Source organism: Oncorhynchus nerka, linkage group LG7 (genome assembly GCF_034236695.1).
Source record: "Oncorhynchus nerka isolate Pitt River linkage group LG7, Oner_Uvic_2.0, whole genome shotgun sequence".
NCBI lineage: Eukaryota > Metazoa > Chordata > Actinopteri > Salmoniformes > Salmonidae > Oncorhynchus > Oncorhynchus nerka.
The window spans coordinates 76,585,899-76,600,602 of record NC_088402.1 but is presented as its reverse complement, the minus strand read 5'-3'; the positions used below and the strand labels follow the sequence as shown (position 1 = coordinate 76,600,602).

At 45.6% G+C, this 14,704-nt stretch overlaps 1 protein-coding gene across 13 annotated transcripts in view; it reads left to right on the top strand.

Annotated features, from left to right (window-relative positions):
• hspg2 (heparan sulfate proteoglycan 2) overlaps positions 1-14,704 on the top strand; it is a 220,979-nt gene that overhangs the window by 122,994 nt on the left and 83,281 nt on the right. For 9 of the 13 annotated variants that reach the window (XM_065020822.1, XM_065020824.1, XM_065020819.1 and 6 more), the window contains exons 12-29: positions 65-216; positions 568-738; positions 1,211-1,374; positions 1,672-1,851; positions 3,393-3,589; positions 3,818-3,965; positions 4,869-4,996; positions 5,257-5,343; positions 5,492-5,550; positions 5,890-5,951; positions 8,064-8,204; positions 8,430-8,603; positions 9,612-9,791; positions 10,043-10,161; positions 10,379-10,490; positions 10,793-10,906; positions 11,094-11,221; positions 11,534-11,620. In XM_065020822.1, the coding sequence (XP_064876894.1) occupies positions 65-216; positions 568-738; positions 1,211-1,374; positions 1,672-1,851; positions 3,393-3,589; positions 3,818-3,965; positions 4,869-4,996; positions 5,257-5,343; positions 5,492-5,550; positions 5,890-5,951; positions 8,064-8,204; positions 8,430-8,603; positions 9,612-9,791; positions 10,043-10,161; positions 10,379-10,490; positions 10,793-10,906; positions 11,094-11,221; positions 11,534-11,620 (2,403 nt within the window). The remainder of the gene's footprint in view (positions 1-64; positions 217-567; positions 739-1,210; positions 1,375-1,671; positions 1,852-3,392; positions 3,590-3,817; positions 3,966-4,868; positions 4,997-5,256; positions 5,344-5,491; positions 5,551-5,889; positions 5,952-8,063; positions 8,205-8,429; positions 8,604-9,611; positions 9,792-10,042; positions 10,162-10,378; positions 10,491-10,792; positions 10,907-11,093; positions 11,222-11,533; positions 11,621-14,704) is intronic. The other 4 variants (XM_065020820.1, XM_065020827.1, XM_029665047.2 and 1 more) reach the window with 1 other exon arrangement.

Here is a 14,704-nt window from a genome sequence, read left to right as displayed (position 1 = left end):
CTTCAGCAGAAGCCTTGTTAAACCTCAAATACACTACAAGTTTTAAATGTATCTGCCTTACCAGGATCTCAATGGCCAGTAAGAATGGGGGTGGCACCCTGACCATCCGTGACGTAAAGGAGGCGGACCAGGGGGCGTACACCTGTGAGGCCATCAACGCCAAAGGCCTTGTGTTTGGTATCCCTGACGGGGTGCTCAGCCTCACACAGAAACCAGGTATGTACTGGATAGGCTGATTCCCCATATAAGGCCAAAACAAGCCGAACTGGACTGAGCTGGCCTGGTTAAGCATGGTTCCACCATATCTGCTGTAACCATGCTAGAAAGTATGGTAATATTCGGGTTGGCCCTAAAGTGGGAATCAGGTACACTGTTTGTATACTACTCTCCTCTGGGATCAGCTAGATCATTTTAAAGGCTATTTCGTTACATTATTTTGTATAAGAAAATAACATCTGTGTGAATATATGAATTTCCTAAAATGGTTGATGTCTGTCTGCACCTTTTTTCCTGTTCTGTCTGTCTCTTCTATGTTGCCTATTTGCACCGTGCTGTCCTTTCGTCCAGTTTTGTCATCCTCTCTGTCATCGTCACCAGGAAACTGTCCAGACGGTCACTTCAGTGTGGAGGGACGTTGTATCTCCTGCTTCTGTTTCGGCATTACCAAGAACTGTGGAATCACCGGCCGCTACCGCAACCAGATCAACCTGCGCTTCACTGATGAGGACGACTTCAAAGGTACCTGGACCTCACTAAATACAAATGCCTGTATGAAATAAATACACATGACAAAGTTGATGGAATTTTACGTTCCTAAATATTTTGTGAAAACGTCAAGACATCTGTAAAAAAAATGTTTACCTTTATCTAACTAGGCAAGTTAGTTAAGAACAAATTCTTATTTTTAATGATGGCCTAGGAACAGTGGGTTAACTGCCTTCTTCAGGGGCAGAACGACAGATTTTCACCTTGTCAGCTCTGGGATACGATCTTGCAACCTTTCGGTTACTAGTCCAACGCTCTAACCGCTAGGCTACCTGCCGCGCCAACAATTGATTGAACTGAACTTTAAAAAACTTTTTAAGCTTTTTTTTTTTTTGATGAATGCATAATATGAATGTGACTACTGATATGATAAAACTCTCTCTTACTTCATATGTCTCTCTCCTTATCTCCCTCCATAACACCCTGCCTTCTTCCCTATCTCTAGGAGTGAACGTGACGTACCCCTCTAGACCAGGCACCCCTCCTCTCTCCTCCACTCAGCTCCTCATAAACCCTGAGGAGGAGGAGTTCCAGCTGGTCGACCTATCACGACGCTTCCTCATCCTGGACTCCTATTGGACGCTTCCCCGCCAGTTTCTGGGCAACAAGGTGCAGCATCTCTCCTGCTCTCCGTTTCGCCAATTGCTCATTGTGACACCATGTTGAAATTAGCTTATACTAGCAAGATAACTCCTATTTGAAGTTGAATATGAATTCTAAATTTAATTGACTTGCACGTCTGAGTGTTGCGTCAGAAAGGGATGTTGAAGTCATATTCAAAGGAAAGAAGCTACTCCACACTGCTTTTGACCATAATCAGTTTCAGCCTCACTGCCTTAGTCAGAGCTTCGCCAGAGTTACAGTATATAACAGTGTTGTTAATACAGAGACTGTATGCATATTTAGATTGACTCCTATGGAGGCTCACTGAAGTACAAGGTGCGTTACACTCTGGCCCGCGGGGAGACTGAGCCTGAGGAGAAACCAGATGTGATTCTGACCGGGAATGGTCAGAGACTGGTCTACCGCAGGGGCAACCCCACCCCCTCCAGGGTGGTCAACAAGAAGGAGATCAAATTCACTGAGGTGGGTCTCAGTCCATCTGTCAACTACAAACAACATATCTACCTCACTTTGTTTCCTTCCTGGCCCTCTTCTTTATTTTTTGTAAAACAATGCACCCGTCTCTACACTCTTTGAAAAAAATGTGCTATCTAGAACCTTAAAGGGTTCTTCAGCTGTCCCCATAGGAGAACCCTTGAAAAACCTATTTAACCTGTTAGTGATCGCTTCGCGTGTCAATCCCTTTAGCGGGATTGATTTGACAACATCCAGTGAAATTGCAGAGCGCCAAATTCAAACTACAGAAATATCAATATTCAAGATTCATCAAAATAAAGCTTAACTTCTTGTTACTCCAGCCGCAGTGTCATATTTAAGAAAGGCTTTACGGTGAAAGCAGACCATGTGATTATCTGAGGACAGCGCCCCGCATACAAACACATGAAAATTATTTTCAACCAGGCAGGTGGCTACACAAAAGTCAGAAATAACGATATAATAAATGCTTACCTTTGAAGATCTTCTTCTTTTTACAATCCCAAATGTCTCAGTGACACAATGAATGGTCGTTTTCTTCGATAAATTCCTTCTTTATATCCTCAAAAAGTCAATTTATTTGGTGCGTTTGATTCAGAAATACACCGGTTCCAACTCACCCAACATGACTACAAATGACCTAATAAGTTACCTGTTAACTTGGTCCAAACATTTCAAACAACGTTCCTAATCCAACCTCAGGTATCCTAAAACGTAAATAGTCGATCAAATTTAAGACGGGATAAACTGTTTCCAATACCGGATAAAAACAACGTGAAACGCGTTCCAGTTCACACACACCAAACAGTAGCATCCACCTGGAGTGACACTTACAAAGAACAGCCATACTTCTTAATTTCTCAAAAGAAAAACATTGAACAATTTCTAAAGACTGTTGACATCTAGTGGACGCCATAGGAACTGCAACCAGGTTCCTATTAAATAGGGTCTCCCATAGAAAACCATTGGGAAATACTATGACCTCAATTTTTTTCCCCCCTGGATGGTTTGTCCTCGGGGTTTCGCCTGCCAAATCAGTTCTGTTATACGCACAGACATTATTTTAACAGTTTTAGAAACTCTAGAGTGTTTTCTATCCAAATCTACCAGTTATATGCATATCCTAGCTTCTGGGCCTGAGTAGCACGCAGTTTACTTTGGGCACGCTTTTCATCTGGACGTGAAAATACTGCCCCCTATACCTAAGAAGTTTTAAAGGGGATTCTACGTGGAACCCAAAAAGGTTCTACCTGGAATCAAAAAGGGTTCTACCTGGAACTAAAAAGAGTTACCCTGTGGGGACAGCCGAAGAACCCCTTTGGAACCCTTTTGTAGGTCTTACATAGCCTATATGGGGTCAGTGGCTGAGATGTACTAGTCTGGGCATTTTGTGTATGATCAGTTGTAAAGATGAAGCCATCTAGGCCTTTAATGTAAAGTATATGATCAGTGGCTAAAGGGTACTTGTCTAGGACTAACATGCATAGGTTGAGTGTCTGACCTTACATGGTTGGTATGTATTGTTGTAGGAGAACTGGCAGCACTCGTCTGGACGCCAGGTGTCCCGTGAGGACCTGATGATGACCCTGGCCAGCCTGGAGACCATCAGCATCCGCACCGTCTACGACAACCACATGGTGAGCGTGGCGCTCAGCGACATCGTCATGGACACCACCACCGTGGAGTACAACATCCAGGGCAACGCCAAGGATGTGGAGGAGTGCAGGTGAGATCCCATAGATTGACTTCAGCTGAGGTTGGGATTTGGATTGGATGTAGTTTCTTATCGCCCCATAGAGTTGCAGGCACTAAGAAAATTACTTAAACGGCGGTACCGGTTTTTGTGACATACACTTTTTGTCCCTGCAGCTGTAGATATATTGTAAATAAAGTTGCGTTTGAAATGTAGGAGAGTTTCAGTTGTAATGGCTTCCATGGTGTGTGTTCCTCCCAGGTGTCCCCCTGGCTACTCAGGACTGTCCTGTGAACAGTGCTCCACTGGCTTTGAGCGTGTGTCTGGGGGGAACTTCCTGGGATCCTGTGCTGGATGTAACTGTAATGGACACGCCAGCGCCTGTGACCCTATCAGTGGACACTGTCTGGTGAGAACTCCTTACAACGTAATGTTATTATTATACTATTATAAAGTTGTATTAGCCTCAATGTATTTTAGCTGTAAACAAATCTGTTCTAAGTGTTGAGAATGTGTACAATTTTTTTTTTTAAATGTGTGGTAAAAAAATACAAGTAGGATCATTTTTTGTAAATATTTTACTAAACTGAGTTGTGAGATTTGTGTAAATGAGTCTTCACGACTTACATGACAGGTTGGGTTTGTATTACAATCATGCCCACTTTCCCACTAACCACGGGATGGTAACGCATAGGAAGAATTGTCATGCACGGATAAACAGCTGTGCTGATGCGCTCTATCCAATCATAGCAGCGAATCTCCAGACAATGACACAGAGCTGCCCACCTCTTGCTGATGTGATTGATAGTGATCCCTCCAGTCTGCAACTGTTTTGAGCCAAATTAAAATGTATTTATTTACCATAGTTTGACAGCTTGCTGATGATGACATGGTCTCAGAAATCAGTCCTGGCCGCTGCCAGCACTTTTTCATGCAATTTATTTTACTTGAGAAATACTGCACCAAACACCATAGCTAGATGTAAAATTGTATGACTAAGACCTCCTCTGCAAAAACGTCAAAATTAATTACAGATTATTTTATTTATCTTAAATTAATTATATTTTGAGGAAGTGGTAGTGGCTATGTTGTTGCTATGGGGATTCAAGAGGGACAAACAACAGTAACTGCCAGGGAACAATAAAGCGATCCCTTATCGAACAACAACACTCTTAAGACAAATCTCCTTTTTCTTTATGAGCAGCAGAAAAACATGCAGAATTGGTCCATTCAGCCGCTCTGTAAGTAATGTATGGACAAGTGTCCATAATATAGAGGTAGTAACTGAACTACGTTCCTCTCCCTTCCTCAGAGCTGCCAGCACAACACTGAAGGTCCTCAATGTGACAAGTGCAGACCAGGCTACTTCGGTGACCCCAGACGAGGTCGCCCCGATGACTGCAAGCCCTGTCCCTGCCCGTACACCGAGACGTCCCGCCGGTGAGGGGTCACCACACACACACACACACACACACACACAAACACACACACACACACCCTGAGTGACAGACATGGATGGAAAGAGCAGGTTGACGTCCCTGTTGTGCGGATTCAGTGGACTTTCCAGAAGAACACTGGGCTTATTCATTCATTGCTGGTGTTGTCACCTTGTGACCTATGTTGCTACCCATTAACCGGCAGCTAATGTACATATTAATGTAGCTAACAGTCTACTCCTGTGATTTGTTTGTGTCTCCCAGGTTCTCCGACACCTGCTTCCTGGACCATGACTCCCAGGCCACGTGCGACACCTGCAAACCAGGCTACACCGGCCGCCGCTGTGAAAAGTAAGGAAGTTACATCACAAATGACATCACACGCCTTTACGTCTGCATGGTCTTTAAATCAATGCCAGCTTTACTGTATATGGAATGGTTAGTTATAAAGGATAGTTATAGAAGATTAAGATGTTTGTGGGTATTTTTTTCTTCATAGGTGTGCACCTGGGTACCAGGGTAACCCACTACAGCCTAATGGCAAATGTTTTCCAAACAGTGAGTGTTCTGTTTTACATCAGTATTGGGATGGACATTGTTTTTAGGCTTGAAAGTGCCAGGAAAATGCTTTATTTGTATTGTGTTACCCAGAGCCATGTGTACAGTATATGACTGTTTTTTAGCTCTAGTGCATGCCATGCTTTATTTCCTACTTTACCTTTAAGAGCCTCTGTCTTGACCCAGTGTAATTATTAACATCAGTCATACCTGCTGAGGGGGGTGTCATCATCACCCTGGTATGTGGAGGGGTTGGAGTTGATGAAGCACTCCCAGGTACTGATTGATCTCTACTCCCTCCCTCTCTCTCCCCCTTTCTCCACTTCCTCCCTCCTTCAGCAATCTCAAAGTGTGATAGCAGAGGAACAGTGAACTCCAACAGCAGACCATGCGCCTGCAAGGTAACACACTACGCTGCTTTGGCTTATTGTACTTCAATCTTACGACCAAAGTTATGAGAAGGGCTTTAGATTAGATTTAGGAGTTTCACTCTCAATCACCAACAGTTTAACTCCATTGTCTCGCCCAGTGGTCTCCAACCTTTTCTAACATGAGAGCCACTTTTAAAAAATGAAACGTGTCATGAGCTACACATTTCTTTCTAGCTTTTAAATCGCCACATTCTTCTCTTCTCCTCTCCCTTGCAACTCTTCCCTGCAACTCTTCCACGGGTCCTTTGTGTACAAGAGAAAGTAGTGCACAGTGGTGGAAAAAGTACCCAATTGTCATACTTGAGTAAAAGTAAAGATACTTTAATAGAAAATGACTCAAGTAAAAGTGAAAGTCACCCAGTAAAAGTCTAAAAGTAAAAGTAAAAAGTCTAAAAGTATTTTCTTTTTAAATGTACTTCAGTATCAAAGTAAATGCAATTGCTAAAATATACTTAAGTATCAAAAGTAAAAGTAGAAATCAAGCAAACCATCGGGCACCATTTTCTTGTTCTTTTTTACTTTTTTTAAGGATAGCCAGGGGCTCCAACAGATCAGAGGCAGTAGGGATGACCAGGGATGTTCTCTTGATAAGTCTGTGAATTAGACCATTATCCTGGCCTGCGAAGCATTCAAAATGTAGCCAGTACTTTTGGGTGTCAGATCAAATGTATGGAGTACACCATTTTCTTTACGAATGTAGTGAAGTAAAATGATAAGTTGTCAAAAATATAAATAGTAAAGGAAAGATACCCAAAAAACGACTTAAGTAGTAGATCTACTTTAAAGTATTTTTACTTATGTTTTCTCAGTTTAATTTTTCATGGTTCTCGATTTTTGTAGTTTTTCAAAATTACAATTGTTCGTCAAGAAAACAACGAAATTGGATGTTCTGAGTCCATGTCAATGCTTAAATTACATCAGAAGGTCTGGAAGAAAACGAACAAATAGATTTTTGAGTGCAATTCCCCTTTAGTTGCGCATCTAGCGAGTGAGGAATGTGCCTGCCTAGCGATGGTTCCATACTGCTTCTGTTCATTTCATGGCAAAGTTTGCAAATTATAGATACAAATGATATATTTACTCATGATATACTTCTGCCAGGTAAGCCTACTTTGCAGTTATCATTTAATTGAGAAGGTTTTGGGGAAAGTATTTCTGTCAACCCACGAGACAGTAATCACATCAACTGGCTACACACAGGGATAGACAAATGTGCACACCACACAGATAGACTGGGTTATATTGCTGGAAAATAATTGTCAGATATTGTGTTAAGTTTGGCTTTTTAAGCCAATTGTAGCTAAGCAGGGGTGGCAGGTAGCCTGGTGGTTAGAGTGTTGGGCCAGTAACCAAAAGGTTGCTAGATCAAATCCCAGAGATGACAAGGTAAGGCTGGCTGTCATTGTAAATGAGAATTTGTTCTTAATATGACTTTCCTTGTTAAATGTCAAAAATAATGTCAATGTTGGGTTGATTAGCTAGTAGCTAGGAACTTGCAGTGTCTGATACCTGTGTTATTTGTTAATGACAGTTTGCGGGGGAACATGCAGTGTCTGATACCTGTGTTATTTGTTAATGACAGTTTGCGGGGGAACATGCAGTGTCTGATACCTGTGTTATTTGTTAATGACAGTTTGCGGGGGAACATGCAGTGTCTGATACCTGTGTTATTTGTTAATGACAGTTTGCGGGGGAACATGCAGTGTCTGATACCTGTGTTATTTGTTAATGACAGTTTGCGGGGGAACATGCAGTGTCTGATACCTGTGTTATTTGTTAATGACAGTTTGCGGGGAACATGCAGTGTCTGATACCTGTGTTATTTGTTAATGACAGTTTGCGGGGGAACATGCAGTGTCTGATACCTGTGTTATTTGTTAATGACAGTTTGCGGGGGAACATGCAGTGTCTGATACCTGTGTTATTTGTTAATGACAGTTTGCGGGGGAACATGTGAATTGCATGGACCTGTGTAGGTTTTACTGCAATTATAATAGGATCATCTTTTATGATGAGCCAGCCAGTCAGTCAGTGTGTCAGATGCATGACAAGATGTGTGTCTGGTATATGTGTGTGTTGTAGTCCAATGTGGTGGGGTCGCAGTGTGACGAGTGTAAGAGCGGCGCCTTCCACCTGACAGAGGAGAACCCAGAAGGCTGTCTACAGTGCTTCTGTATGGGCGTCACCAAGCAGTGTGCCAGCTCCACCTGGAGCCGAGACCAGGTCAGTAGCCTGGCCGCACTAATACTACTCACACCAGCCAACACACACTACCTCTATAGGGCACTTAAGACATCACAAAATGCAAGGAATGGTCAAGCACATCCTAAACCACAGCAGTGCATTGAGTCTGGCTTAAGTGCACTTGAGCCCTTTCCGCTTGGATTCTTGAGGACCGAGAAGATACAAAGATGTTGTATCTAAAGTGTATGTGTTTGTATCCCCCAGGTCCGTGGCGGTGTGAATGGGCAGCTGTTCTCCCTCTCCAACAGTGCTAACTCCAGGACTATCACAGACGGTATCACCCAGAAGGGCTCCTCAGAGGTGTCATACCGCTCCTTCTCTGACATCCCCAAGGACATCTACTACTGGGTCCTACCAGACAGCTTCAGAGGAGACAAGGTGAGAGGGGGAGACAGAGGGAGAGGAAGGAGAGAGAGGACTAGGGGACTAGGGGAGAGGAGGAAGACAGTGGTTAGAGGGAGAAGAGAGGGGACTAGGGGAGAGGAGGAAGACAGCGGTTAGAGGGGACTAGGGGAGAGGAGGAAGACATGGGTTAGAGGGGGAAGAGAGGGGACTTAGGGGAGAGGAGGAAGACATGGGTTAGAGGGGGAAGAGAGGGGACTAGGGGAGAGGAGGAAGACAGCGGTTAGAGGGGGAAGAGAGGGGACTAGAGGAGAGGAGGGAGACATGGGTTAGAGGGGGAAGAGAGGGGACTAGGGAGAGGAGAGAGACATGGGTTAGAGGGGGAAGAGAGGGGACTAGGGGAGAGGGAGACATGGGTTAGAGGGGGAAGAGAGGGGACTAGGGGAGAGGATAAAGACAGCGGTTAGAGGGGGAAGAGAGGAGACTAGGGAGAAAAGGGAGACATGGGTTAGAGGGCGAAGAGAGGGGACTAGGGGAGAGGATGAAGACAGCGGTTAGAGGGGGAAGAGAGGAGACTAGGGGAGAGAAGGGAGACATGGGTTAGAGGGGGAAGAGAGGGGACTAGGGGAGAGGATGAAGACAGCGGTTAGAGGGGGAAGAGAGGAGACTAGGGGAGAGGAGGGAGACATGGGTTAGAGGGGGAAGAGAGGAGACTAGGGGAGAGGGTGGGGGAGATGAGTAGTGGTCTTTATGACACTTTGTTTCTCCACTAGACCATGGGGACAGGAGAAAATATCATCCACCATATTTTCACTTAGTGGTGTGAGGTGTGATCAGGCTGGATTTCACCGTCCACATGCTCAACATGTGAAAACTATAAAGGCTTTACATAGCTTCCTAAACAAAGAGAAGCTCTCTACTTGATGATCCATGACCCAGCTAGCCTTATAGGGTGAAATACCTTTCCATCATCGAGTGGAGTTAAGAGGTGGGTTGTTCTAGAACTAGAACCTCTGTCTCTGACATCTGACATGTTGTTGCCAGGTGACAGCCTATGGAGGAGAGCTGCGATACACTGTGCGCTATGAGCCGCGGCAACGCTCCCTGGTGATCGACGGACAGCCGGATGTGGTTCTCCAAGGCAACAGCATCTTCCTGGAACACTTCTCGCAGACAAAGCCCCTCCCCCGCGCACCTACCACCGTCACTGTCACCTTCAGAGAGGTGTGTGTCATTTTTTGTGTGCGTGTGTGTATGCGTGTTTTTAAAAAACGGACAATAAACTGTTTGTTTTCATTAAGATGTAATAACAGGTTGTCTTTGTGGATGATTTTGTTTAGAATACGTAATTAGATTACCATTAACTCCATCGCTAATCCCAATCCTATTCTTGAATATAATCCCAGCTCTAATCCTGAGTTTGCCTATGCAGACCTTTACACTTCTCTGTCTCTCCCGGTTTTTTCTCCTACCAGTCTGCATGGAGGCGTGCTGATGGACAGCCCTGTACTCGTGAGCACCTCCTCATGGCCTTGGCTGATACTACTGTATTCATGATCAGAGCCACCTACGCTGACAACATGGCTGAGACCAGGTAAGAGAGGACCAGACTACCTGTACCATTGAGATCTACTTCTATTCAACTCTAGTGTAGGTAGGAGAAGGAAGACATATTGAGTCGTACCTCAAATCAGCAGTAGTTTTCCACATAATGATGATTCTAAAGAATAATGTAGGACACTTACTAGAAAGACCATGTGGCTGATGTTGTTGTTGTTATTATCTCACCTGCGTTGTTGTCTGTTGTTCAGTCTTTCAGACATCCAAATGGACATTGCAGTTCCACGCTCCACAGGCAACGAACATGCCCTTGAGGTGGAGGAGTGTGCCTGTCCCCAGGGCTACAAAGGACCATCATGCCAGGTACTTTACACACACACACACACACACACACACACACACACACACACACACACACACACACACACCACATAAACATTATCCTGATGACACAAGAACAACCAATACAGTAGCTGTTCCTCTGTTACCTCTCCTAGTCATTAAGCTCCATCACTTTGATTCATAGCACTGTAGACATCTTGGAAAGAAACACAGTTGAATTGTTAGAGCATGCTGTAATGGAACAACAAGATAATCTACTGTACTGTCTACATTTCTATTTCTACATGGCCTGAGGGTTTTTTCCATGTCTTGTTTCTATACAGGAGTGTGATGTGGGCTACACCCGTACAGGCTCTGGCCTCTACCTGGGTACCTGTGAGAGGTGCGACTGTAACGGCCAAGCCAGCGGCTGTGACCAGGAGACAGGCGCGTGCTTGGTAAGTCACACCACCCTCCTACTGTACTGCATGTCGGTAGTACAGTACTACAGCTGCATCTGGCTTTGATGTCTGCTATGGAATCCGCTAATGGTTTCTTGACAAATCTCAACATGTGGATTCAGAACACACATTCGCTCATATTAGGATTTCACTGTTCTATGGACGTGTGTGTCTCCTTTTCTAGCAATGCCTTCACAACACGGCCGGACCAAGGTGCGAGCGCTGTTTGCCAGGTTTCTACGGCAACCCTGTGACGGATGGCCCCCAGGCCTGTCAGCCCTGCTCCTGCCCTGGCACATCCCCCAGCAACCAGTGAGTTCACTCCTCATGGGCTATACAGCTGCACAGAACTACACCTTTACATGGATCAATGGCTCTGGAACTCTAGCTCCAGACTTATCCTCACGACGATCCTTATTCTACTGATAAACGTGTCCATTCACCTGCTAGTCAACCTCATAGAGATCCTATTTAATTATGTCGGGTCAACCTGCTCTTTGGAAAGACAGTTGACCTGACAGTGACTGGTCATACAGTTACACTATTGTCTCAAATGTAACCCCATTCATATTATATGGGCTGTAGGCTGTACTGTCTCTGATAGAAGACTCTGTCTACCTGCAGGTATTCTCAGTCTTGCTACAAGGATGTGGATGGTCAGCCCACTTGTGATAACTGTCCCCCTGGCTTCACTGGCCGGCGCTGCGAAAGGTACGATTCTCTCCATATCCAGCTCTGTCTCTCTCTATCCCTTCCATCCTTACGGTCAAGCTGCTAAGGGGTCAGTGGTTTGGGGATGCTGGGCTGGCCGGAGCTCGGCAAAGCAGAGGTGATAGGTCTGGCACTGGCACCCACTTGCTTCATTTACAAAATGGGAATAGTAGCATGTCTGTCCATTGCATCCCTCTTTCAGCCAGTCTTTCCAACCAGTCATGATTGATTGGTATGTATTAGTGAAGTGGTATGGGGGAAGCAAAGCTCAAATCAATGCCACCCATTCCAGTTAGTTAGTAAAGGTTTTTGTGTGTTGGTTCTCTGCAGTAGCAGTGCTTTCAATGCTATTTGAGAGGTCAATATGTGTGGTGGATTATTGAGCTTAGCTAACGAACATTGTATTTATCAATGGGCATTTTTGTTTTAAAAAATGTGTCTGGTGTACCATGGGATTATATGTGATATACTAAGGTGTGATAGCATTTGTTGTCACAAAAGCCAAGTCTTCTTTTTTTTTGGCCAATCAAGTCTTTCGTTAGGAATGTTTGGACTTGTAGTTGTGTCCTGAGGAAACCTTATGTAACTTGGTTTTCGCTATCTCTCCTCTGCTTCTGCTTCAGTTCCCTCCTTTGATTCAACTTTGCCAGAACCTTTTCAGTCTACTGTTTATGCTCCAGTAGTGCTTTAATGCTTTTAGTAAGGTTTAGAAGCTGTGGGATAATGTTGTCAGTGTTTACATATTCTCTCTCTGAGGCATAAATCTAGAGGTGGCATTTTGAATGTCACATCTGTTTGACGAATCTTTGCTACTCGAGGTGCAAAGATGACGATGAGGTGACCGGTTAAATAAACATTGGTATGTTTTGATAAGTTGAGCCTCCCTGCCTGCCCTATTTATGATTTGAATGTTTTGATCATTAAGAAAACAAGACGGCTGTGTGGACCCGTACCTGCAAGAGGACAATGAGGGATTATTCCTGCCGGGGTGTGGTGAGGCAGTGTTCAACTTTAGCCTGAAGAAACATGTGGTGCCAGAGGGCAGTGGAGTATTATGAGGAGGAGGGGGAGGAGTATTATGAGGAGGAGGGGGAGGAGTATTATGAGGAGGAGGACAAGGAAGACACAGACTTACAGCCCAGAGCCAGTCGAGGAGAAGGAGGAGGTCATAGACTACAGCCCCAGAGCCAGTCGAGGAGAAGGAGGAGGTCATAGACTACAACCCAGAGCCAGTCGAAGAGAAGGAGGATTACAAGGTCATAGACTACAGCCCAGAGCTAGTCGAGGAGAAGGAGGAGGAGGTCATAGACTACAGCCCAGAGCCAGTCGAGGAGAAGGAGGATTACAAGGAGGCCATAGACTACAGCCCAGAGCTAGTCGAGGAGAAGGAGGAGGAGGTCATAGACTACAGCCCAGAGCCAGTCGAGGAGAAGGAGGATTACAAGGAGGCCATAGACTACAGCCCAGAGCCAGCTGAGAAGAAGGAGGAGGTCATAGACTACAACCCAGAGCCAGCTGAGGAGAAGGAGGAGGAGGTCATAGACTACAACCCAGAGCCAGCTGAGGAGAAGGAGGAGGAGGTCATAGACTACAACCCAGAGCCAGCTGAGGAGAAGGAGGAGGTCATTAGAGCCAGTCGAAGAGAAGGAGGAGGAGGTCATAGACTACAGCCCAGAGCCAGCTAAGGAGAAGGAGGAGGAGGTCATAGACTACAGCCCAGAGCCAGCTGAGGAGAAGGAGGAGGAGGTCATAGACTACAGCCCAGAGCTAGTCGAGGAGAAGGAGGAGGTCATAGACTACAGCCCAGAGCCAGCTGAGGAGAAGGAGGAGGAGGTCATAGACTACAGCGGCAGCCCACAGCCAGATGAGGAAGAAGAGGAAGACACAAATTATAGCCAAAGGCCATACATACCCACACGGTGGCCATCAAACATCCCAACAACTTGGTCATCAAACATCCCCACACGGACCCTACTGTCCACTACCAGCCACCGTACCCAACCCACTCGGCCTACTATCCCCACTCGTCCTAGCATCCCTACTCGCCTTTCCACTCGCCCACCTGCTCCCACTCGCCCAACCACTCCTACTCGTCCAACCACAACCACCCCTGTGGACGACATGGTCCGAGTCCACCTGAATAGAACTGCACCCAGGGTCCCATCACTGAACACACCCAGCCCGAGGTCAGAGAGCACAGCTTCCAGTTCCTAATGAGGCTCCACATGAACCGCTTCAACCAGCGCCTCAGCATGTTGGAGAGCAACACCCTGGACATCAGGGAGGGCATCCAGGCCATGAGGGGCCAGCAGAGCAAGCTCAGCATCCAGCTGGAGACACTCCTGGCCCTGCAGTCAGAGTCTGCCCTTGAGAAGAAAGAGAGGGTGGGCGAGCTGGAAAGTAGCTACATAGACATGGACACTCGTCTGAGAAGGCTGGAGGGTCGTCAGGAGATCGTGATAGATGGGTTTACTGCCCTGGCTCAGGAGATGAACAAGGTGAAACGCTTCAGACACACCTCACGGTCTGCCAAAGAGGTGAAGGCACTGCCACTAATCTCTACAGTCTTAGTGCCAGGGGTTACCACAACTCGACCCACCGTCAGGACTTCTCAATTAACAACCATGAAAACACTGAGACCCACTGTCAGGACTCAATCAACAATCACCAGGTCACAAACTAGAGCCACAGTCCCCAAAATCGTACCAATGTCCCATCTCCCTGCTAACAAAGCCACAACAATCCCTCAGAGGAATAGAAAGCTCAAACCGACTGTCACCAGAAAGTCCACATCCCAAACATTCACAAAAAGACAAACTACAAAGCCTAAACCATTAACAAAAGTCTGAAACAAAGACTACGATGGCCAAGAAGATTCCCGTGACAGCTAATAAGCGCTCAACACAGACAAGTCAATCAAAACCAAGGCAAGCTAAAGTAGACATGGCTGCCATTAAGTATCAGCTGGCACCACCCTCCCATAAACTTAAGGGAGGCTGGTGTCAAGAAATCCTACGTCAACCAAGTCACGTAATCAAGAGGATGCTTCTCGTTCTAGAAGCAGTTATAAAGAAAACAGTGCTT